The following is a 26,683-nucleotide window of genomic DNA, read 5'->3' on the forward strand; positions in this document are numbered from 1 at the left end:
TGACTGGGGAAGGCACTGGCAAACCACCCCATATTGAGTCTGCCATGAAAACGCTAGAGGGCATCACCCCAAGGGTCAGACATGACCTGGTGCTTGCACAGGGGATACCTTTACCTTTACAGTTTGCCATGGTTCACTCCAAACCAGAATCAGTAACTCTTTAAAAACAAGCTGCTGATAGCAGTATTGATAGGCATGCTGTAACCAAGTAGCATTTTTTTCACAGTTTATATTGGAATCCTTGATGTTAGAATTCTTGGTTTATTTGCAGAAACTTTTTTGGTGTAGCAGATAATTGGTCATTTGGGGTGGGTTTTGTAATGGTTTTGCCCTGGGTGTAAACTTTTTGCAGCTGGCTCCTTGACCATAGAGATAGAGAATGAGATATGAGTGTTATATGATCAGAGATAATTCAGATAGTTAGTGAACCTTTGCTTTTTAATAAGTGAGGAGGAACTAAAGAGCCTGTTGATGCGGGTGAAGGAGGAGAGTGCAAAAGTTGGCTTGAAACTCAGCATCAAGAAAACAAAGATCATGGCATCTGGCCCTCTCAATTCCTGGCAAATAGATGGGGAAGAAATGGAGATAGTGAGAGATTTTATTTTCATGGGCTCCAAGTTCACTGCAGATGGGGACTGCAGCAAAGAAATTAAAAGACACTTGCTCCTGGGGAGGAAAGCAATGGCAAATCTAGACAGCATCCTAAAAAGCAGAGACATCACCCTGCCAACAAAAGTGCGTTTCCAGTTGCGATGTATGGCTGTGTAAGTTGGACCATAAGGAAGGCTGAGCGTCAAAGAATTGAGGCTTTTGAACTCTGGTGTTGGAGAAGACTCTTGCGAGTCCCTTGGACTGCAAGGCGAACAAATCGTTCAGTCCTAGAGGAGATCAGCCCTGACTGCTCCTTAGAAGGCCAGATCCTGAAGATGAAACTGAAATACTTTGGCCACCTCATGAGAAGGAAGGACTCCCTGGAGAAGAGCCTAAAGCGACTGAGGGCAAAAGAAGAAGGGGACGACAGAGAATGAGGTGGCTGGATGGAGTAACTGAAGCAGTAGGTACAAACCTAAATGGACTTCGGGGAATGGTAGAGGACAGGAAGGCCTGGAGGATCATTGTCCATGGGGTCGCGATGGGTCGGACACGACTTCGTACCTAACAACAACAACAAAGACAATCTTAGATTTCTTTTTAGCATTTTTCATATTTTTTCTCTTCCCCGATTTGGGCCTTTCTATAAGTAAACACTATTTCAGCCTGTTGGATAAATTTAGAGTTTGTGATAATGCAACAACAAGGGTTATTATTGACATCTTTTCAAAAAGGTATTGCACATGTTGCAGTTGTACATTTCTGTATTATGCCAGTGATACTTCAGCTGATTTCCTGACGCTGTCCATTATTCCCAACAGTGTGGATTGAGATATTGGAATCTTGTATAGTCACCAAATTCATCAGTGAGAAGCCATGAATATTTCTCTTTCTGATGAACAGAAGATGCTATCTTAAATAGCTAATTAGGCAGTAAGGGAAACATTTAGTACTTCTTAAATGAGATTTGTGAATGTGAAAAGATTTGGCTGTAAGAGCAGAGAGTGATTGTGAAGAGCTAGAAGAGGTAAGATTAAAATAAAATATTCTATAACAAAACTCAAGTGGAGGTCAACAAAAAATTCCAGAGTGTATAAGCTTTCATGATTCAAAGTCCTCTTTGATAGATACAAAAAAACATTCCATGTCATTTATTGTTATTTCACTCTCCATTTATTAGATAGGAGAAGGAAATACGCTGAGATAAAATTTATAGTGCAACTAAATACGGATTAAGAGACCAAAACGTAGAATAGAATGCAAATACAATAAATAAATAAAAGCACAAAAACTGTGGGTATAGGCTTAAGTTTTTGCAAGGAAGTTTCATTGGGATGTTTACAAGACTAGGCAAAGCCCTACACTGGGCTTATGCTGTTCCAATTTTAAAATGGAAAATAGCCAGATAGTTCTGAATAATCACAGATTAATCTGTAATATACGTGATTTGGTAAATAAAGCCTTAAATATAATTAAAATGTGTTTAATGTATTTAACAATGAAGAGTGTGTTAGATCTATCAGAGCTAGGCTTTAACTGAAAACTCTTTACAACTCCCATCCAAGGAATCCTACTTTCCCACTTAATCCTAGGTTTTTCTAGTTGTTTGTGTAACCCATAAAACAACATGCCTTTCTTACTCTGTTATCCATATCCAGATGTGTCATTGCTCCCCCACACCAAATGAACATTGTGAATTCTTAAATAAATGCAAAGAAGCACACAGAATTGTAAGAGATGAAAAGTAGGTTGACTGTGGATACTACAGTCCCTTCAGTGGCCAGCCAGATGTGCAGTTAGTTCTGGGCTCTGCTGGGATCACAGCTTCCCAGAGTTTAAAGGTTCCATATGTTTTTGTAGATGGCATGCACAAAGGCAACTTGTAAACAATTCCCTTCAGATTATTACCACTGTCAAACTCAGAAGTAAGCACCTATTTGTATGAGATTGTAAGGTATGTAGCCACTCACAAGGCCATTACCAGTTGTAATCTCTTGCTGAGAAGGACAAGAGGCAGTTATTATAGATCTCCATCAAGTGGATACCATAAAGATTCCTATTTCAGCATTAGCAGTTTTTAAAAAGTCATTTAAGAATGTAATACTTCTGTATGGTTTGTTCTAAGCATATGTATCCAAATACATTGTCATATGAAGTTTAGCTTCTCTAAGACATCCTGAGATGCTGAAGCAGAGAGACATCCATTCCAGCAACACATATAGTGTTCAAGCTTCATATACTCTTTAAAAAAAATGAAAACAAATAGGAGCTGTTTGACTCAAGGGAATAAATGTCTAAAGATTCAGACTTTTTGGCAAAACATTCAAGACTATGTTTAACAGAATAGTAGGGCTTTGTAATTTAAATCATCTGGGTCTTTTCTACCCTTAAAAAAATGGGATGCATCTATCATTATGTTCTTTCCCTGAACAGAAAGAGGAGTTCAGCCATTTTATATACTGCTGGAATATACCCTAAGGTATAATCTTTTATATTATCCATTATTCTACTGGTAATAACAAAGGGAAGCTGTCTTACACACAGCCCAAGACTCTTTTTCGAAGGTATAAAAACATTGTTTTTTGCACTTTGCTTGAAATATTCATCCTCTGATTTTTGTTAAAATAAAACTTTAAAGCTTTAACAGTGTTTCAGATCTTCACTTGTGAGCCATGGTAGAGAATCAGGTAGAACGCTACAGCCAATGATTCTCAGCTGAGGATACTTCAGGCATGTTCATGCTTCTTGAAGTAGGCTTGCTTTTAACGTATTTTCCTGATCTTTCTCCTAGCACTATAATACTTAGCACTATAGTAAAGTAATACTTTCTCAGTGGTCTCATAAATGCTGTGGTAAACTATGCTGCACCATGCACACCACAACACGATTCAGTTACTCTGGTTCTTTTTCCTCACACAAGAGACATAGACCCAGTTTATACCTGCCTGGCCAGCAAATGGCTTCACTTGGTGTATGAGCTATATCCCCTCTGCCGTACAGCTAACATTGCTTGTGAGCCAGGTGTTCTGTGTATATGTCCAATTACTAAGGGATGCTTGTCATCCATTTTCTCTCAGTTCCTCCAGCTTTTAAAAGGAAAAGTATCGTGCAAATCAGTTATCCACTAAAAGTCATAATATAGTGAGTTTTCATTCAGATTTCACAGAATTCTTTCTTCTGTTGCCATGAATGTTGGTATCCTCTCCCTCTCCTTCCCTACATCTGACTAAGGTGCAGGCTGTAGTGTTTCCAGCCCCTTTATGAACACGAAGCAGATAGAAAAGGTGCAGCTGCCTTCGTTAGTGATGCTGCTAGGATTGCACACTGAGATCGAAGTTGAAAGTCTGAATGAAGGCAGAAGTCTTCACTAACTGAATGTTATTTCTCAATATCTGTTATTTTTATCTGAATCCTGCTTGAGAATCCCATTTCCTGGGATAGAGGCAAATCTCAGTTAGTGTAAGTACCTGCATTTGTATGGTTTGAATAGTTGGACTTGAATTGAAGTGTTCTGTCTACAGGCTTGTCATGCTGTGCAAGGAAAGGGGCAAACATGGGCACAGTTCATGCCAGGTACTCAAGTTTTATGTCTGTTGAATTATTATTTCTATCTGTCTTTCTTTCTAATTGCTCTCATCATCCAAGGGATCCTGGAAAGCAATGACTGAATGCAATCTTTGTCAGGCCATTTGATGCATTTCTTAAACAACTGACATAATTTTGTTTTCCATATATAGAGCAGCCCTGAATATTCAGGATCTCCCTGTGTTAGAGGCCAGACAGTGGTCTAATTTGCCACCTCTCTGATTTCCAGAGAGATATAACTTCATGAGAAAGTACATGCTTTGTGTGCCAAAGGCCCCACCCAATTCAATGTCTGTCATTTAAAAGAATTCATCTAGCAGCTGTTGAGAAACCTTTCTGTGCCTGAAATTCTGGAGACCAGCTGATAGTTAAAAATTATCTAGAAAGATGAGAATTAAGGCAACTTCACATGGCCACCAGGATCTGCATTTCTGTCTTCATGCATTTCTGTCTTCTTCCATCAGACAAGTTATTTTCAAAATTATATTAACAGTAATTTGCTAGTACTTCATAAAATTTTCTAATTTTTTAATGGGGGAGGTGTATTTTTGCAGGCCATTGATTGATACATTTCTGAAGCTAACAAGAGAATAGAGATACTTGGGGCAGAAAAGAATAGTCTAAAAAGAACAGCAGCTTGTATTTCAAAGAAATCCTTAATCTGACACTCATTAGAGAATGTTTCAAAACTGCAAGATTCTAACAGTAAAGCAGAATCCTCTCATGCCAACAGAACAAGTGACTTTATCCCTTTTGGCAGGGATAGTCAAACTGCGGCCCTCCAGATGTCCATGGACTACAATTCCCATGAGCCCCTGCCAGCATTTGCAAATGCTGGCAGGGGCTCATGGGAATTGTAGTCCATAGACATCTGGAGGGCCACAGTTTGACTACCCCTGCCTTTTGGCTTAGGGGAGGGAGGATTTCTCCAATATTGATTTTAACCACCCATGAGTAATGTTAACAAGATTTACTACATCCAAACCATGGATTAAAAATCTTCTGTTGACCATGTTTGTGTTCCAAATCAAAGAAATATATTCAGCAAAGGCACTATTACCTGTGTTCTGATCTGCACATAACTTGCTTAGACTGAATTCCAAGTTTATTTAACTTTCTAATCATATATGTTCAGTAACAAGTATCCACTTTTAGAACTTGAAATAGCGGGACATCAGTGTCCTCATTAGAAAGATCCTTCGTTTCCCTTCTCCATGTATAGTTCAACCATGAAATAGGATTGCGTGTACAGCTATCCCTCATCAATTATAGACCTGAAGGTTTGCTACTCCAGCAGATTCTGATCAGATAGCCACTTGAGGCTGTTGCAGCAAAATAAAAAACTAGCCTTATTACTCTTTTATTTACTGAAGCATCAAATTTTGTGGGACAGAGCCCACTTTGATGCATTAAGTAAATTCTCAGTCAACAGGAAGACTCACGTAACCAAATAACATAGTCTCTGAGCAGCAGATTTGAAATTCCATGCAGCATCATTTTATTTCAGAAATATAGAGGTCAATGTTGACTTGGACAAGGTCCCCTAAACTGCATACCTGTATAAATCAATATACACACCATTCTCATTGTACTATACCACAAGGTGAGAGCAGATAGGGCTTTCTAGTTATGCAGGCCAGATTCCTTGAGTAAATCTGGCTAAATGTTACTGGGAAAGCCAAACAAAAGCCAAAACTATTGCTGCCTATCTCTTCTAAATACTTTTTTAGAAGCATCATGATTCAGTATTATACTACTTCTACTGGTTTATCCCAATATAACATTTTCTCAATCACTAGCACAAACCAATCTGCTATCTAAACATGGGATCCAGCTACCATTCTGAATCTAATTGTCTTAATCTCTAAAGAAGAACAGCATCTGCAGTAATTCTTATAAAACCAAGACTACAAGAATGTGGCAGACTGTGTTTCCAGGTGTGCTGGGTGGAAATAGACACTTAACTAGAGATGCTCTTTTTGCATACTTGTCTGTTATTGATACATTATGCTGTTGATATTTTGACTGCATTACTGTTCTCCTACTCATATGAAAGAGATTTGATATTCTGGTGGATACATTTGAATTATACAGAATTATTTATCTGTTTAAGATAAAAGTCTGCAGCAATTTGATTCCATTCCCCTAATATATGTTAACATCTATGAAACTCACCCATTTTGGTTGACAAGTCTTGTAATCAATCATATGGTTTTTCACTCTAATTATTGTAGGCAAGCTTTTACACGGTTAAAGCTTAGGTATTAATCGTACATTGTCCTGAATAAGCTGCTTTTAGCAAATGAAACTATTTGTGCTTGATCTAACAGTCATATTTATAATATAATTTGATTTACATCATTTTTGGATAATCTTTTTAGTAATTCTAATAAACATGAATTCATCTGTCTAAACACATATTTGTCATAGAAGGTGTAATTTTTATACAGGCAACAAAATCACTCTTTAGGTATAAAGTATGGGTCACTTTGGCTCAGAATTCTCGTGGCAGAGGGATTCATTTGCTTCTTTTTAGTGCAGAATACATTCAGCCCTGCTTTTTCATAGCCTTAAGGTTTTTTAACAACCTTAAGGCCATTACTGAGCCTCATAAGCTCGTTATGATAGAATAAGAGCTATGCCTTCTTACCAAACCCCACTTAACAAAGCTTATCACCAGTCAACAGGATTACCGAAACTAAGATTTTCTAATAAGGGGATGGTACTACAGAATGTCATTTCCTGCCATGTTGCTGTACAGAAGAAAATTTCCACAAGTGATGTGCTTAGTGTGAATATAGGAATGTAGTTTGGACTAACACAGTCAAAGATGCAAACAAAATTTTATCAGCCAGAAACTGGAAGTGAACTATCACTTTCATGTGCTCGCTACACTCCCTTTTTCTGCCCACACCAACATAAAGAATTAAGTTGTCTCTTTCACTATAGACTGCACACCATGAATGTCTCATCAGTGTAGCAACATTTTCTGCTTTATTCTGCTATTTTACAATGTAGTTCTAAACAGAGTTACACCCCTCTAAGTCCCCTGAAATCTAAGGGCTTAGAAGAGTAACCCTGTTTAGGGTTCCCACTGATTGTCCTCAGAAGGACTGCATTATGGATGTGTTGTTGGTAATATATGGTTGACCTGTCTAAAATTCTGTTCTTGCACATCAATTCAGAAATCAGTCCCATCTGTTTCTGTGAGAACTCTTTTTACTTGTATGTAGCCTCCATATTAAAATATCTCTATGTTGAACATGCATGTGCCTTGGATTTCAAAAAAACAATCACTGTGTTGAACATAATATCCTCCTTAGTTGTGATGAGAGGTTAGCATCAGTTTTATGACTTACAGAAGAAGAAGCTTATTATTTGGCAATTTGTTGCTGAGAGCAGACTACATCCCCTCATTTCTATATGAATTTCATACATGCACGTGCACACATGCACATACATATATACTGGAGAGGTATATCCAAAATAATCAGTATAATATAAACTTATCTTTATTGCTGAACCATTTGCAGCAGGATCTACCAAAGGCAGTATTAGGTTGCTGTTGAAATTAATTTTATTGAGATTGACATCAGCAACATATATAAAACTTGGGATAGTTGATTCTTAGAAGGATTATATTGCCCTTTCTCAGGGCCATTTCGCATGGCTTCAAAGTAGCACAATGGTTGCTATTTGGAAACGCTACTAATTTGCCATAACCCACGACGTCGTAGACAATCTGCAACAATCCTGAAACCAATCAGCAAAAAGCGCTTCGTTGTGGCGCTTTCAGGGGAATCCAGAAAAGTGGATTCACCCTCCGGATAGCGATACACTCCTGCAACCAATCTGCAACAGTAGCGCTAAAGACCTGTGCGTTACCATTGTTGCTGGTTCTTCAAAGTCCCTCCCCCTGGCTCTCTCCTCCAAACTTCCGGCGAAGCGATCGCCATTTTTTCTTCTCCGAGCGAGCGGGGATAAACGCACCGGCGAGCCTCTTTCTGTTTAGAGGCTTCCCTGGCTTCAGTCCTTCACCTTTAGTCACTAAGCACAAACCACTGAAAAGCCCGTTTGCTGAAATAAAGTCCCTTTATTTTTTACAAATAAATTCAGCCGAAAATCGGGCCCGTGAGAGGGGGGGGGATTTTTTTTTTATCACTCGAGGCAGCGTGCAAACGATCATACAATCAAACGACAGCTCACATTAGGCAGCTGGATGGGTCTCTCCGTAGCAACGAATCTACCTAGATTCGTTGCTATGGGTCGTTTTTTTTTTTAAAAACCTTTCTTAAAGGGAAAGGGGCTGTTTGGGAGCATGCTAACGGCTGCCCATTGGCTGCTTGACGGCCAGGGGCGGGACGAGCTTGCCAATAGCGCTTCCTTTCTAGCGATTTCTGCCGAGACCGGAAGCCTGTGGGAAACGCTAAAAAACGCAACTGATTCCACTACAAAGGCAGGTATGCATAACGACGAATTCCACTATTTTAAATGGCGATTTTTCATTCCGCAAACAATTTGCAACAAAGATCCCTGTGCGAAAAGGCCCTCAATATTGGTTTCTGTCAGAATCAGTCTCTTTAAATATAATGTTTCAGTTTTGCTTCTTCTGAGGTCTGTTGTGTGTTTGCCAGTACAATCAGTGCAATGGCAGTATAAATCACATCACATAAAGTATAAAATGGTTGGGTTTCCGCATATTCGGCAGATGTCCATGTAACGAAGAGAGCAATTAAATCCTTCTGCAGTATAAACCAGATAGAATAATTTTCTTGTAAAGGGCTTGCACATATGGGAATTTTCTCAGGAGAATCCTGATCTCTCATCACTCTCTTGGGGATTATATGTATATAAATGGCTCTATGATTATAAAAAAAATAAGCCAATATTAATATGCAAAGAGATGTGTTAATGCAGTGACTACTGTCTGCTTTTTGGATGGTTTCCACATATTTTGTATTGTTCTTTAAAAGTTTCAAAATATGCAAAAAGTTTGATAATTTTTTTAACCAGTCCTGTCTTTTGAGTACAATTGCCTACCATATCAAAGTGACCAAATTCTGGTGTGTTGCAAAATAAACTTTGGGTTGTATTATTTGGTGCAATGTTATCAAAATGCAGCTACAATGTAGTTGTAATAGCTAGTGTCACTAGTGTATGTTTAAGACGAACTTTGATTTCTTTAAAGCTACAGTCACTGTTTCCATCACTTTGAGGGGTTTTAAGCATTTAATGTTTGTTTTTAAGATTAAAGATTTTTCTGTAAACCTGGGGCTTCTTTCATGTTTTTTCTCTCCATAGCCCCAATTTCTGGATTTCTGAGACTACACAGTGAAGGGCGGGATATAAGCCAAATAAATAAATAAATTTCAGTATGCACAGATTGGGCCGTGTTGAAAATTAGGTATATTGATTTGAAACACTTGAAAGGTGCTATGTAAGTGCTATTATAATTATAATTCAAAATAATATAATGCACTTCTAATACATTTGGGTGCCTGACCTATCAGCGTGGATCAAGAATAATCTGCTGTAATGAGATCCCCCAGACCTAAGGTACAAGTTCCTGAAAACCCCATGCTTGCCGAAAAATTCAAAAGTTAAAAAAGAAGACCAATACCCCATAAAGAAAAAACACACAAAAAAAATACCTGCACATGGGGAGGGAAACCCTCCAGAATAGCACACGATACCAAAAGATGAGTGAGATGGAAAACTGATTAAACATTGAGCTGTGAGTGAGGAGTGGGAGTTGGTAATGGGGGAAGAGAGCTATAAGGACAAGCTGCCAGGATGAGGAAAGACTGGATAGGCAGTTCACCAAGGAGATGAGGGTGGGGAAAATTGAGAGGATGATGGGGAAGACATGGATAGAGGTGGGAGCAGACGGAGACCAGCCAAGGTATGAGGGAAGTGGGATATAGTTGGGGAGAGAATCATCCTGTCTCCCAGAGTCTTGTGAACATAAAACTGTGATTGCTAATGATGAGTTTTCACATTCATGTATTAGTGAGAGAACCATCTAGATTCATCTGTGGGTTACTTTGTCATTCTCAGATTGAGGTATAAATGTGTTTAAATACATAATCCAGCTGAATCTTCTGGCGGTGTTTGGGGGAATGTACATAGTGCCCCTACAGACATCTGCACTAGAGGTGCAGCTGTATGTGTAAACTGTAATGTGCCTTTGGAGCTATCAGTGTTGCAGTGACCAAAAGAGATAAATATACAGCAGACCTCTTTGTGGTCACTGGAATCTGCTGCAATGGCAAGAGTGTCAGCATGATGGTCTTAATTTTTTTTTCAACATGCAATTTAGTTTAATGTGAAGATCTTCCTGTCAAATGCACAGATGGATTTTCAAGAACTTGTGTTTTGAAATTAAAAATCAACTGAATTTTGAAGCACTGTTTCACTTCTTATTTTACATTGATGAATTCATTATCATGCTTTGAGGACTTTGCTTTTTTACGTGACAAGGCTTTGGCCTAGTGATTTCTTCATGCTGATGAAGAGTACAATTAGCTACCTTAATGCTGAGCTCAGTAACAAATTAAACCTCCCTCAACAGTTTAGGATTGGTACTTCTATAGACAGTAAAGGTGTTTTTAATTATTAATTATCTGGTTTGTTTCTTTCAACAGTCTCAGCTGTGCTTTATTATTCAAAGGTTAATGCAAACCGAGAACTGGGTAAATTAAATTCATTTGCCAGCTAGTCACCTGATATCAACGTTGTGAGATGCAGATAAGAGGCATTACCGTGGCTGTCAAATATTTGAAAGCACCATGGCTTTAAAAAATTCTTTGTAAAGATTTCAAAATTTGATAGGTTGAGCATACTGCTTTATAAAGCAAGTTCATGATCTGTAGAAAATGAATGTAGATGCCATGACTAGTGAACTGATACACCACTTTAAAGAGTCATCAACAGGTTATGTACTCAGAAATTTTATTGCAGAATTCCTTAGTAGATACAGGTAAAAGTAGACTAGATTGTGTTTCAGTGAACAAAATGAATAGTTAAGGATTGAATACAACAGGGTGATAGTTTTAGACGGGAACGTTGCAAGTCATGGAACAAAGCCAAAAACCTTCATCTGTTCTAGATAGAGTTAGTTTTCACACCCTGATTAAGTACTACAGCAACTGCAGCAAATAATATTTCATAAGAAAATTCATGAACATATGTTGTGTCATTTACTGTTTTTCCAAAACGGAGAAAAAATCTTCTGAGAAAAGAGTGGTGGTCAATTATTCTTAGCACAGAATCACCATCACAACTAGGATAAGCAGATATTTTATATTGTTAATTTATTTTATGGACTATGTATCTGGAGGCATATTTTAAAGTCAAACATAAGAATGTCTTCCTTAGCTTACTTGGGGCATTATTGCATCTAACTCCCTGAGTTAAAATCACCTTTAATTCATGTACTACCTTCAATATTTCTATTTTTTTCATGTTTTAGATGTAGGTAACTTTTGAACAAAAAAGACGCTTTGAAAAATGTTTCACTCATACTCTTAATTCAAGTTATTATGGAATATCTTTCTATTTGTTACTTCTAAGGAATGATAATAAGCCTCTATAAATTATTGAAGAATAAATCAACCTGGTGTGCTAAGCACTAGTATTATAGCATAATAACATAACATAATTCCATGGAACATTCAATAACAATTACAGCAAAATAAAACAGCAAAAGAACAGCGATGAAATTCTCAGGTACTCATCAATTTTAAATGAATTGACCAGGCTTCAGTCCATAATTCCACATTCAAATGTCATGTGTTGGGCCCTTAATTAATGCAATGCTATCTGTAGATTTGAAACTCAAATACTTTGGCCACCTCATGAGAAGGAAGGACTCCCTGGAGAAGAGCCCAATGCTGGAAGTGATTGAGGGCAAAAGAAGAAGGGGATGGATGGAGTCACTGAAGCAGTTGGTGTGAAATTAAATGGACTCGGGAGAATGGTAGAGGCCAGGAGAGGATTCCGGGGAAGGCCTGGAGGATCATTGTCCTTGGGGTCACGATGGGTTGGACACAACTTTGAACTTAACAACAACAACAAATCTGTAGATTATCAATCCAATGCCATTAATTTTGGAGTACCCTGCTCGTTATATTATCCTTAAGAGTAAGTCTAACCAGGTTCCTTCCATTGACATTTTTGTTATTTGTGGGAGCAAAGATTTTATGTATGTCCAGTAGAATGATAGAAAAACTAGCTTCAAATCCCGTTCCTAAGAACGGGCTTTGAAAGGCCCCCCTGGCCCCCTGCCCATGCTGCTTAAGGAGTCTTTGGGCTGCTTGGACTCTGGAGCAGCTCGCAGTCAGGTCAAGTGGCACACATGGGGGCTGGCCAGCTCGTCAGCAAGGTCAGAGCTTGTTAGCAGGGCAGGACGACACGGAGCTCATTAGCAGGGTAGGCTTGTTAGGACAGGGTGGGATGGAGCTCATCAGCAGGGTGGGATGGCACAGAGCTTGTTAGCAGGGTGGGAAGGGAGGGAGGGAGGTCAGCAGCCTCAGAAGAGCTCATCAGCAGGGCGGGACACACGGAGCTCGTTAGGCACTACACTCGTTAGTAGGGCAGGATGAGATGGAGGTCGTCAGCAGCCCCAGGAGGAAGTCTATGAGCAGGACGGGACAGAGCTCATTAGCAGCCCTGGGAGGGAGGTCTTTAGCAGCCTAGAGGGCTCGCCCCCCTCCACCATGACCCTTCGCCCAGGGCCCTCTCCCCTGAACTGCTGCTGGCTCTGGCAGCGAGGCGTGTCTGAGAGCAAAGTGGCTAGGGTTCAGGAATGGAGGGCAGGAGCTGCAGGGGCAGGGCCACTGAGGGTGCGACCAACTTTGCTGGCCCCTCCCTGACTGGCCCTATTCCAGCTCAGACACCCTGGACATGTTCCACCCCCCAGTCTGTTTCACAAATATTAAGAGGAACAATGGATAAGGATAGCCATTTCAACTCTTCATCAGGCACATGTTTCTAATTTTAACAGAAATTCCAAAACACACTTGTTGGTACATAATAAATATACATATCATAGCAAAGCATAAAAACTCAGACAACTTACACTTCAATAATATAAACATTAAGGTACAGCCTGTATTCTTTTCCATGGTAGAAGAGTTGGTTTTTATATCCTTTTCACTACCTAAAGAAGTCTCAAAGCGGCTTACAATTGCCTTGCCTTCCACTCCCCTCAACAGGCACCCAGTGAGGTAGATGGGCTGAGAACAGCTTTAACAGGACTGTGACTAGTTCAAGATCACCAAGCTGACTGCATGTGGAACAGTGGGGAATCAAACCTGGCTCTCCAGATTAGAAGCCACCGCTCTTAACCACTACACCAAGCTGGCTCCTTGTGTGATATAGCATGAAGGCTCTTGGGTAGCAAACGTACAAGCATATATTTCAAGGGGTAAGATGTAGACTCCAAGAGAATCCTGCAATGACTTTTAATATATTGTTATTTATTTTTATTTTACTTCCAAATAAAACAAAACTCAATCCATATGTCCTTAATCATTTTCAATCAGATGTAACAAGCTAAATCCAAAGTTATTTAAACCCATTAGTCATAGAGTTCCCAGTTTATGTATCCAAGACACATCCAATTTTCAACAAATAATTCTGAACATTTGTATATATGAATTATTTTGTATATTAGTAAATAATAAAAAATCTCATATCTTCTGGGAAATGGTTCTTTTCTTTGTAATGCATTGCAGGCATCTAACACTTCATTCCTGATTTTTTCAATTTATGTTCAGTAAGTCTATTCCTCATTGTTAGAGCTTGTTTCTACATGAGCATAATAGTAAATGCACAATATTTTTAGAGTTGCAATTTGTTAAATTTGTACATTTTATCATAAAGGATGATTTAGCATAATATGGATCCTTATCCTCTTAATTTCCAATTGTTCCAGTTGTTCCATCTGTACTTTTAAGATATTTTAAACAAACAGAATTAATAATAATACCCCTTAGAGATTTAGTTCTACATGAACCAAATGTAGGAAACTCTTAACTGCCTGATAAAAAACTGTATTAAACGCCAGTGCTTATATATAGTGTTTCTGATAGCACTAGAGAATGGTGTATAAGTCAATACAACCTTTATATTACTCTTGGGTCATTTATTTTTATTATCAAGTAGCAGTATTAATGCTGCAGTCATTTGCATATTGCCGTTATTAATGAAGCTGACATCAAATGATGCTGTTTCTTAAATTATTGTTCTTAAATATGAAAACTTGAAAAATCTTGGCATTTGATCAAAGATGATGATGGGGAGATAATGAATTTGTTACTTTTCTATGTATATTTTCAGCATTTTTTGTTATAACCAGATCTGTGATACGGGCAGGGCAATCCTGTGTCACACCTGAAGTATGGTGGTGCTAGTCTATTCCCTTTAGACATAAATCATACAGTAGCCAGCACACAAAGTCAGTGGGTCTACAGTGTTTTCTGATCGTAACCAGGGTAGTGTCCATAGCAACCCCACCACAGTGGTCAGTGAAGGTGGTTGGCACTATGATGGGCAGGTTCACCAGATTCCATCAGGCACCATGTGGCAAATGGGTAAATGCTGGTATCCATCTCAGGCATGGGGCAAAGAGGGGTGAACTACAGGAATTCCGCTTGTTGTCAGGAGCACAGGGGTCCTCGAAAGAGCTCCTGGATATAGTTTTTGTAGGGTAGGGAGAGCATAATTGGGTGCTGACGTGGAATCTTGGCTGCCCTGAGAAGGGATGTGATTAGCCGAGCCTGTACTTAACATTCTGATCTCCTCTGAGCCTAGTTAGCAAAACTGCAGCAGCAGGGGATGATTTGAGTTTTCAGGTCAATTGGAACCTATGAACCACACCAGGTTTTTTGTTGACATAGCTTCCCACCTCTAGCAGGTGTTCAGAAACTGAAATGGCTCAGGGAGGCAGCTACCTCTGGCCATGTCCCCAGTAGTACCCACAACTATGCTAGCACAGTAGCCTACTCTTCAGTTATGCCAACAGGCAGCCGCTGTGGTTCAGTGCCAGAACCCAAGAGCAACAGAGCATTGCTGGGGGCTGCACCATCATAACTGGCTTACGCTGACGTATCTCATTGAGTCCCAGAGCACTTTTGTTCCCCCTTAGGATTATGCTGTGAATGTCAGAAACTTAAAACATGTAAATTGAGGTCATAAGAGTTCCACAAGGAGCACACTAGCTGTATGTGGACTGTGGATCATCTGCCTATGTTAATATGCTTTACTTCACACATATATTTTGTAACTTAATTGGCAGTTTGTCTTTATTTATTTATTGTAATAATTGTGTGAAATAAAGCAGTCTTCAGTATAATTCAGTGAGGTGGATGTCCAGAAAGAAGGCTATTTGTGATGATGCAAAGGTTTTTGACATTTTGTGCAAAACAATGTTATTACAATGCCACCTAGTGATAAGGTGAGTGACAAGGCAAATTAATGCAGAATGTCTAACAGCTAATGTTAAATATCTAGTTTGAGTCAAATGACATTGGATCTGTACTGAAGTGGAAAGCAATTCAAGAATAGGATTTCAAGATTTTCAGTTCTGATGCGTTTTCAGAGTCATAGATTGAGGCCCTGCTCATTTTTTCTGCTGTTATTCAATATGCCACATTTTGTGTTTATATTATAGTGCTGGACCAAAAGGAGACAACATTTATGAATGGAGATCAACTATATTGGGGCCTCCAGGCTCTGTATATGAAGGAGGAGTTTTTTTCCTTGACATTACATTCTCGCCAGACTACCCTTTTAAACCACCTAAGGTAAGGGGAAAATAATCTCTTCAGACACTTTTGTACTGAGGCCTTGTATGCACATGTTATATAGAAAAGAAAAGGTGCAAAATATTTATGCTCGGTATTTACAAGGCTTCATGGCTACTTGTAATATCAAACCAGAATACAGTAGTAATTATGAGCATTTTGATTAACTGCTAATATTAAGGAGCCAATGCAGCCTTACTAGCCTGAATGAATAAATTTCAGATCTCATAATGAAAAGCTTTTAAGATGGTCTTGCACATTTTACTTCACTGTTTGGGAGAGGAAGACATTCTGTATTAGTCTCATTGTATATTGTGAACAAATTTGAAGTATTTCTGAACCATAACCCATTCAGCAAGATGGATACCATTTCAGCTCTTGAACCGGCAACCTATAGTCTGAGTAATATTTTCTCAGAATACTTATAAAAACTGTTACATGCCATCTCATCATGTCTTAGAAATATCCTAACAAGGCAGTTTCTTTTAACATATTTCAAATCATATTGAATTAATTTGGTCTTCAAGAATTGGAAACTGAGGGGTTGAATCTCTTATTTCTAAACATTTTCCTTAAAAGGTGTCTAAAATTTAAATTAGCTAGAAATGAAATCCAGATCACAGTAATTTGTATTCCATAATAGACATGAAGTAACTCTAAGATGGAAATTTGTATTTTGTTTTACAAGCACTATAATTACATGTAAAATAATATTTATTTCACAGACATTCTTGGCAAGTATGGTTTTTTAATTGAGTAATATACTTGCAAAAGAAATAAAAGGCAATAAGGCAGTGGTCCCCAACCTTTTTATCACCGGGGACCACTCAACGCCGGGGACCACTCAGCGCCTTTTACTGAGGCCCAGTGGGGGGGGGGTAGTTTACTCCTCTACTCTCAACCACTTGCCCTAACGCTCTCTGATCGCTATGGTAATGTTTAAACATCCCTTCAAAATAAGATACAGACACGCCACAACAATGAACATAAGGAATATTTTATTTTCATGGAAATTTTAACTCATGACAATGACAAATCAATGGGAACCCTGAGCTTGTTTCTCTGTCCCATCTGGGAGTGATGGGAGACAATGACACCCGAAGTGTGTTGTAAAGGGCCGGGGGGGGTGAAGTAAAGGGCCGGGGGGGGGGGGGGAGAAGGCGTCCTTCAGGGCCCACCTCCAATTAGTCGAAGGACCACTTTGGTCTGTGGCCCACAGGTTGGGGATCGCTACAATAAGGTACTCCTACACCAGATGATCTGTTTTATTTGCTCACTCTATTATGCTAAAATATTTGGACATATAAATTGCTATGGGATAAAAACAGGTAATATGCAGAAATGATTATCCATGGAAAAATAAAATGTATAGGGAACTAATACCAGAATTAACTCACATTTGCTAGCTCTATATACTGCCATCTCTGTCTTAATCTGTGACTTTTACGCCAATCACCATCGCTCATAGTTATAAATAACCCAATCATGAGCATAAGCCTGAAAAGTATTTTGGTGTTATATACTTTCCAGCAACTAATTCCCATTAAAGCCACCGAGAAAATATTGAGAGAAAATATTGTGAGGTGACCATGTGTCTCCAGAAAATTGCCGAAGTCAGTTTTATATTGAGAAGCTACTGTTTAAACCTTATTCTTGTATATTAAAAACATACATTGGTGGTGGAAAACTTTATGAAGCTGAGTTGTGCATTTAAGAAGCTGAACTGCATACTTGTCCTTGATTGGATCACCATTAGACGTAATTTGGTGCTATTGTGTAATTTAGAACAGCGGTCCCCAACCCCCGGTCCGGGGATCAGTACCGGTCCGTGAATCAGTCGCTATTGGGCCGCAGCTCTTTCTCGTCTTCCTCCCTGACTGCTGCCTTGGCGGCTGCCCTGCCACTCTGCCGCTGACTCACCTTTGGTGCTCTCCAGCAGCCACCATGGCTGGGGCTCCCCCTCGGCGTGGCACTGTGCAGATGCTGCTGGCAGCGCTCCCCAGCGGGCGGTAGGAAGTCAGGGGTGCCAGTGGGAAAGCAAGTGGAGCAGGGGCTCAGGCGGCGGCGACGTCCATCGGCAAAAGACTACCCTCCCCCAGGCCTCAGTAAAACTGTCAAATGTTGACCGGTCCCAGTGATAAAAAGGCTGGGGACCACTGATTTAGAAGAAGAAGAGTTGATTTTTATGCCGCTTTTCTCTACTCAAAGGAGTCTCAGAGTGGCTTACAGTCGCCTTCCCTTTCTTCTCCCCACAACAGACACCCTGTTAGGTGGATGAGGCTGACAGAGCCCTGATATCACTGCTCAGACAGAACAGCTTTATCAGTGCCGTGGTGAGCCCAAGGTCACCCAGCTGGCTGTATGTGGAAAGTATACATTAGTGACAGGACTGCAGGTGGAGTCAGCCAACACATAAGAATGAACTGGTATACAGACTCAAATTCATACAAGCATATGGCTTCAGGTTCCAAAAGGAATGAGCCAATCAGATACCTAAAATGCACATATGTATACACAGACACACACACACATTCACTACATTGCACTTATATCATTTTACAGCTGGAAAACACTGAACATACTAATAACTGGCTAACACAACATTACATTACATTCATGTCACACAAGGTTTAAGTAGAAATCTATTTCACATAATATATTTCTGGTAAGGCCTTGGAGTATGTCTCATGGGTTAAGTTAACACCCACTCAGGGTGACTGGTCCCACCTCTGTGTGCTTCCTTCTCCAACCGGCTTTCCTGTCTGTTCAGCGGCCAGCCAATTACCTTCCGTCCTCCTCCCAATCATCCCTCCTCTTTACACTTCCCTCTGAGGCTTAGAGGCTGCAGATCCTGCAGCATGAGAGCCTCCCCTGCTGGTGAGTTCCCTAACAGCTGCCTGCAGCCTTTCCAGGTCCTGGGGGAAGGGGGGCCATCCACAGAGTTATCCCACCCCACCCCCAATCTAGTGCCGATTGTATTCCTAAATGCAACAGGTTTGGCCCCTGGTAACAACATATTTCTGAGCACAGGCACGAGTGCTTTTCTTTACCTCTAAAGTGAGGCCTTTCCAGACAGAGAATTAAGGAAAAAATATTTACAGAATAATAACATCTCCAACAAAAATTAAAGCCCTAACAACACCTATTTAATTAGAAATTATATGCTTTGACATAAACCCTCATAAACTAATACTGGAGAAAATGCAAATTTTCTTGGGGGGGTTGAGTCAGTCCCCTGTAACAACAGTTTACTGTCCATTCTGCCTCAATCTAACACATTTTCATTCTTGCCTTCCGAGGGGGAGGCTGTATACATGGTCCCCCCTTCCACTTTTTATCCTCAGAACAAACTTGTGAGGTGCATGTGTGTGAGAAAGAGTGGCTGACTTTTAAGTCATCCTGCAGACATCACGGCAGGGATCACAGTCCAGACTTCTAACTACAGCACCACACTTACGTCATCTGCTGCAAGACAGTTCCATAAAAACTGAAATATTCCTCAGACCATGTTTGTCCTACATATATCTGACATCATTTTAAAGATTATTTTCACACTTTCAAAATCTGGCAAGTTTTCAAAATGACCTCTTGTGAGTAAAACAACTGTAAATGTGATGTGCATGACAGACCATTACATCAAAAGAGCTGTCCTAAGCAGGTGTGCTCAGATGTCCATTTTATTCAATGTGAATTTCTCCCAGAAAAAAAAAATCAAGATTAGCTATCCTATTTCTAGGGGAGGCAATGTTTGTTGAGCTGGAGGCCAAACAGACATTCCCTGCAAACAAATTTGACGCATCTTGACTCTTCTGAAGGACCTTCTCCACCAATGAGGGAGAGGAAAGCTGGGGTTGAATCTTTACTTTGGGGGAGAGATGCTGTTTTCTTTGGTTTCCATTTTTAATGAAATAGTTAAAGCAAAAATGCTCAACATTCAGAGTCATAAAATCTGTGAGGTTGCAGGTCTGTGATGTGTCTGCTTGGGTTGACCTTAGAACTCAGCCAAACTATCTGTTCATAGGCAGCAACCCAAAACTCCCTGCATCTTTCTGTTCCATGCTTGAAAAGAATAGCAGTGCTTGCCAACAAAGCTTTTGGATTTTATCTCCAAGAAGCAAGCAGATGCCAGAAAACACGTTGTTGGCCACCATGTTGCCCTTTATCAGGGGATGAGACCCCAGTGAATTATCCTCAAAATGAACAAGAAAAATGAAATATCCTCTGTCTGAAACTTGTTTCTTGATTTTATATTGAAAATGTCTAGGATTGTGCGCCAGTCAGAAATTTTAGGTCTTTAGTGTACAATGTGAGATGCAACATGATAACACTCGTGACATCTTGGATATGTACATTTGCTAGAGTAAAATATTGTATTACTTTATCACAGTTTATTAAGATGATTATAGGTTCAAAACTTTTCTTGCTTTCCTTTTGTTAATATATGTCATCTACAGTAGGATTCTATACCATTAAGTGAATATATGTTTTAAGTGAAATTATATGTGGTTTATGCCCAATCACTTTTTTCCCTTAGGTCACGTTTCGCACAAGAATTTATCACTGTAATATTAACAGCCAAGGAGTGATTTGCTTGGACATTTTAAAAGACAACTGGAGTCCAGCATTAACCATCTCTAAAGTCCTTCTTTCCATCTGTTCCCTTCTTACAGACTGCAACCCTGGTAATATTATTTGTTTCATATTTGTATTTATGTGTATAGTTGTATCTGAGTCAGTGATTTGGTCTTCTTTGTTGCTGCAGTTTTAAATAAAATTTAGTATCATACTAGTAGTCAAGCCCGTTGCATCTAGGAATGTAACAGGCGGTAGCGGCGTGTGCAGTTAAAGGGGGCAGGTGGCGGCCAAGGTACCTGAGTCGGTGGCTGTGTAGTGGTCAAGCGGGGCGCAGCGCTGGCAGCAATGGGACATCACTGGAGGTGTTTGGGGCAGCGTGCACCGTTGGAGGCAGCAGGCTCACTGGCAGGTGGGGCAACGGGCAGTGCAGCAGTAAAGCAGGACGCAGTGCTGGCAGCAAAGGAACGTCGCTGGAGGCATCTGGGGCAGCATACACCATTGGAGGTGGCAGCTCGCCAGCGGGTGGGATGATTGGCTGTGCAGTGATCGAGTGGGGCACAGCACTAGTGGTGCTGGGATATTGCTGGAGGCGTTCAGGGAAACGCATGGCATCAGAGGCGGCAGGCTTGCTGGCAGGTGGGGCGACAGGCTGTGCGGCGGTCAAGTGGGGTGCAGTGCTGGCGGCGTTGGGACGTTGCTGGAGGCATTCAGGGCTCGCTGGCGTGTGGGGCGACGGGCTGCACGGCAATCGAACAGGGCGCAGCTTTGGCGGCGGTGGGGCATTGCTGGAGGCGTTTGGGGCAGCATGTGCCATCGGAGGCGGCAGGCTCGCTGTTGGGTGGGGCAACAGGTGCACTGGCGGTCAGGGCCTCATGGTCGGTGGCAGCTGGGTCGAGCAGCGACGAAGGAACGAAGCCACATGAGTGTCCTCCTTGGCGGCCAGGAAGTGTCTGGCAGCGAGGCTGCGCAAGTGCTTCGCAGCCAGCTTCTGGAGGTGGGCGCTTCAGGGGCTGGCCCAATGCAGCCCGGGCAGGCAGAAACGCAGGCCAGACACCCAGAAATGTCCCGGACAGCACTCCGCCTAGGCTGGCTTTTTTCACAAATATTAGAGCCAGCTTATGGTTAAGATAGACAACCATTTCAGGGTAACTCTACGTGCTTTGTTAAACTGTATGGTTTACAGCTTTTTGCACTTTATATTTTCGCTAACATTGAATTATTTAGTCAGTTGTTGATAACTTGCTATTGGCAGCATAGCTGACTGATAATAAAACAGTTTTAAATCTCCGGATGGGATTTGTAAGTGGCAGACAAAAGTACTTTGAGATTCCGATAATATAAGTTCAAAGCGAAGGAACCTATCCTTTAATTGCAGTGTGGCATGCAGGAATTAATCAGGTGATTCTCACAATCTATCTAGGAAAATATTCACCTGCATAACTGTCACATGTTATACCTATCTTACATATTATGCAAGGCAAAAGAAAAAGATCTTTGCTCTTTTCATTGCAAAAGGTGGCAGCCTTATCCAGTTCAAATGTGTTTGTTTTACAATCAATATTGAGATCTGCTAAAGGCATTAACAGATTTTTATTAGCAATAGCATGCAAGATAGAGACAATTGTTGATGGTTCTGTCTTGCATATCACTGCCAATTCAGTTTCCTTTTTGATATGAGAGTATTTCTTGCCAACTCATCTAGCCTGGACTCCTCATGCTTTCTGCTAGCTTAATAACTCTTTCAATCTGCATTTTCATGTCAGCAGCTCATTGATTTCAGTATGACTGCATATGATTGAAAGATTAAGTACCTGGAGATTGAATAAATTTTCTATTAGTGGTGTGACCTTGGCTGGTCTGAATACATGGCATCAAGAAGTTTATGTAAAATGCTTTCTTCAGCATTTTTTCTTTACATGGATCATTTCATTGTTTATGAAATTGTACATTTGAGATGCTTCTTTTTGGAATCCGAGATAGTTAAACGTAGGGTTTTTTTAAGAAGTGTGTGAGTAATCATGATGAACAAATTTTATTTTAAAAATTTTTCTTTAAAATTTATCTCCTGGCGTTAGACCCATTCCTTTCAATTCCAGCATAGTTCTGGTGTAATTTTAACAAATTGCCAGATTAGTCACGCTTTGTAATCTGATTTTGAACATGGTGAAGCAAATTGACTACCTTTTCTGTTCAATGAGGGAATTGCTTTGAGAATACCCCAGGCACATCTTGGAGAAATGCACATGCTTCTGTTCTCAATCAGCTGGAAGCAGTTTTCAGTACACTCCATCTTGCCTTCAACTTAGTTTGCCCCTGCCTGCTCTAAAGGCAAAAGCCTAGCGGAGACCCCAAGTTGATAAGCTACCTTGTACTTTCATCTAATGGGCAGAAGTGGATCAAGTCGAACTGAAAGACAACACCATCTTTACCAAACAATCATGATAATACACATTCGAAATATACAGATTCCCTCCACCCTTGAAGGGAAACTCAAGTATTGGTTACCCAGCAGTCTTAGATATATGGAAATCTTCATTAGAACAACAAATAGGAATGAGAATGGCAGCTAATTAACCCCCGGCCATACACAGTGATTAAACTGTGCTAATGCACAGCTGCAGCTTCATTGGCAAGCACTGCTATTCTTTTCAAGCAGGCCAAGGAAATGAAAAGAGGTATTTGCTCCCGAAGCTTCTGTCACTCACATGGTAATCTACAAAAGACGTTGAGAAGAAGCTCTTTCCTCTTTGGTTTTACATCAGCACCCTTTTGTTTTGGATCACTCAAGGCAGGCACTCGTCTGTCCCCTTTCAACAACTGGTGTGATATTTGACTTGTAAACTGTCGGAGGCTCTTCCGTTCAGTTGCTTGTGTGTTTTTGTTTAGCACTCTCAAGCAGCAAGCTGCATTAAGAGGTGTCAGATTTTTTTCAGCAGCGGCATGAATTTATTGCCATTTTATGGGGAAGGATTCTGTACATGTGTGAATTATGGTATCAGGAAAGGGGGGAGGGATAAAGTAGGCAGCCAAAGTGGCAATAAACAGGAATAAGAAAGAATAACATGATGGCATTAGCCCCACAGTCTTTTCTTTTAAAAAATTCAAAATAACACCATGAGAACAAGCACTTTTCTGCAATCTTGTTTAGAGTTATACGAAATATTCTGAGTTTAATTATGACCAGGATTTCAACTTCTCCTGTTATATAGCATTTGTGCTATTTCTCTCATACGTGATACTCTTTTTATTTTTGAAATGTATATGTTTTTGGTCTCAGTCTATATAAATAGGACACAATTATTGTTTTATGCCAGACAATTATGAATTTACTTCAGTTTATATTCACCATATATGTGTAACAAAAATAGAGTCCAATAGCACCTTTAAGACCAAGGGTGCCATTGGACTCTATTTTTGTTGTGCTCCTTCAGATCAACATGCTACCCACTTGAATCTAACTGTGTGTGTGTGTGTCCTGACCTTGTGTTCCTTTTTCTTTTCTTTTTTTTCTTCTGGACTTCTCTTTTTCTTTTTCTCATGATTTAAACCTAAATATTTTGTTTGCTGAATATATTAAAATGTGAGGGGTAGGTTCCTCTTTATAAAAAAAAATATGAATTTCAGTTAAATAAGATAATATCTTGCAAACACCAGATATGTACAGTCACCACACAGCATAATGCTAAAGCACAAGGAATATTTTAGGGATGGATTACAGCTCCATAAGGAAAATCAGATGTAACTTCCCTATGACAGCACTCTACATGCTAAGTGCAACATTAAAAACACTTTTCTCGATGTGTCAGTCCAAATATACCAGCATCTCCTGACCAAATGCTGCACATTCTAGGACTGTTAGCATGTGTACTGTAATATTGGTATTTCAGTATTATGCTTCAAATGGAAACTGTAAAAATTAAATTCAGGCAAGATTAAACTGGTCCCTCGGTTGTATGTATGTTAAGAAAATAAGATAAGTCCTGTTGGATCAGGACAATGATCCATCTACTCCAACACTCTGCATCACATGGGCAAAACCCAGATCGCAACAAGAGGTCCACCAGCAGAGCCAGAATTCTAGAAGCCCTCCTACTGTTGCCCTATAGCCTCTGAAGCACCAGGGATACACAGTATCACTGCCCTAGAAATAGAGTTCCATCTCTACCTTGTTGCTAATAGTCACTCGTGAACCTCTGCTCCAGATGTTCATCTAATTCCTTCTTGGAGCTGTTTAAGCTTATAGGAGATGCCATCATTTCCTGCAGCAGTGCATTCCACATGTTCATTACTCTTTGGATAAAGAAGTACTTCCTTTAATCTGCTGTAAGCCTACTGCTCATTAATGTTATTGCCCACAAGTTCCTATTTGTGAGAAAAGGAGAAAAATACTTTCTCTACCTTCTCTGTCCCATGAATAATTTTGTAAACCTCTAAACTTCTCATATGTCATTTTTCCAAGCTAAAAAGCCTTAACTGTTACCAAGCAAACCCCTCTTCTCACTGAGGGGCAATTTATTGATAAACACCCAGAAACATCCTTCCTTTAATATCACGTTAAAATTTGCTATTCACTGCTTGGCCAAAATCACTCCAAAAATAACAGTCAGTTCATAAGTGTAAAATGCAGTGTCTATCCCAACCAGAACACCATCATGGTCGCCAGTTTGAAGGACAAGTCTGGTCATATAATTTAGAACTTATGAGAAAGAGAGACTGACCTCCTCCACACCCCAGGAAGATGCATAATTTAGGACAATAGGTTACCTAGGATGACTAATCTCATCAATTTTCTTATCACATAATGTCATTACTTTGGACTTGTCTGTGTTAAACATCATTTACCACAATGACATTCACTTGCTCAGCCTTAAGAGATCCCTCCAAAGCACTTCACAGTTGTCCCTGATTCTCATCACCCTGAACAACATAGTGTGCAAATTTAACCACTTCATGGCTTACTTCCATTAATGACCAAGTTAAAAAGCACCAGACTGTTACTGAGCCCTATGGTACCCCACTGCTTACCACCTTTTGCTGTGAAAACTGCCCATTTATACATACTCTCTGTTTCCTATTAATTAACCTGTTTTTAATCCTTAAGAGTATTTGTTCTCTTATCCCATGACTTATGAGTTTACTTATGAGCTTTCAATGAGAAACTTTATCAAAAGCTTTCTGGAAGTCTAGATAAACAGCATTTATTGGATCACCTTTGTCCACATGTTCCCCACACACATCACAAAAACACTAAAAGGTTAGTGTGCTGCCCTACTGGGCGCACTTCTCAGCCGGGTTGTTGTGCCAGGAAACAGGTGCACAAGCCAGAAACCAGAGTCTAGTCCAGGAGGTTGGGAGACACTTCACTCAGTAGGCAGGTTGGGGAGCGAAGTCAAGCCGAGCTGGGGTCGAGACCCAGAGAAACAGTCAAAGTCAAGTCATTGTCAGAAGCTGGGGGCATGGTCAAATGGAGCCAGGGTCATAGTCAGAAGCCAAAGCCAAGGGTCTGGAGCCAGAAGCATCATCAGAAGTCACACAGAGATCAGGAAAATGGAGTCAGGCAGGCAGAGCAAACCAGAACAAGGAGTAATCTGGAGAGACGGGAAGGTAAACGTACGTATTGCACCCACTGATTTTGCCTCAAGGCCTCCTTAAATACGGCTGAGCCTGGTGGGGCAGCCCTCAGCCAGAGGGCTTGCTGCTGGTCCTAGACCTCTTCAGAGGAAAGTGGTGCAACTGGGCCCCATCTACCTTAACAGCAAGCTGACAGGTGTGCCAGTCTTCTGACAACTATCACGGTCAATTGCTGATGCTGCCGTTCAGGCTTGCTGGGGGTCTTGGCCTGGGCCCATTGGTGCTGCTTCCCCAGTGAGTCTTAAGGGCTGGTGGGCATCTTGTTCTGGGGTTTTACATAATAAGGCTGGGTGTCAGCCTGGCTAGTAACAGGCTGCTCATCCTCCAGGAGATCAGCCAGTACCCAGTCCTCATCAGCTGGGTCTCCCAGTGCGTCTGGGAAATCCTCCGCCTCTGGAATTCGCCTTGGCACTGGAACTTAGGATGTGGTCATGACGGGTAATGAGACACAAATTTTCCTTTAGAATCCATGCTGATTCCAAATTTTACTGAAT

General features: G+C 40.5%; 1 protein-coding gene across 2 annotated transcripts in view; it reads left to right on the forward strand.

Annotated features, from left to right (window-relative positions):
• The window catches only part of LOC143820374 (ubiquitin-conjugating enzyme E2 E2), a 117,020-nt gene that overhangs the window by 85,996 nt on the left and 4,341 nt on the right, over positions 1 to 26,683 (forward strand). For both annotated transcript variants that reach the window (XM_077303074.1, XM_077303073.1), the window contains 2 exons: positions 15,851 to 15,983; positions 20,518 to 20,665. In XM_077303074.1, the coding sequence (XP_077159189.1) occupies positions 15,851 to 15,983; positions 20,518 to 20,665 (281 nt within the window). The remainder of the gene's footprint in view (positions 1 to 15,850; positions 15,984 to 20,517; positions 20,666 to 26,683) is intronic.

The sequence above is a fragment of the Paroedura picta genome, chromosome 11 (genome assembly GCF_049243985.1).
Source record: "Paroedura picta isolate Pp20150507F chromosome 11, Ppicta_v3.0, whole genome shotgun sequence".
In the NCBI taxonomy this organism is placed as follows: Eukaryota; Metazoa; Chordata; class Lepidosauria; order Squamata; family Gekkonidae; genus Paroedura; species Paroedura picta.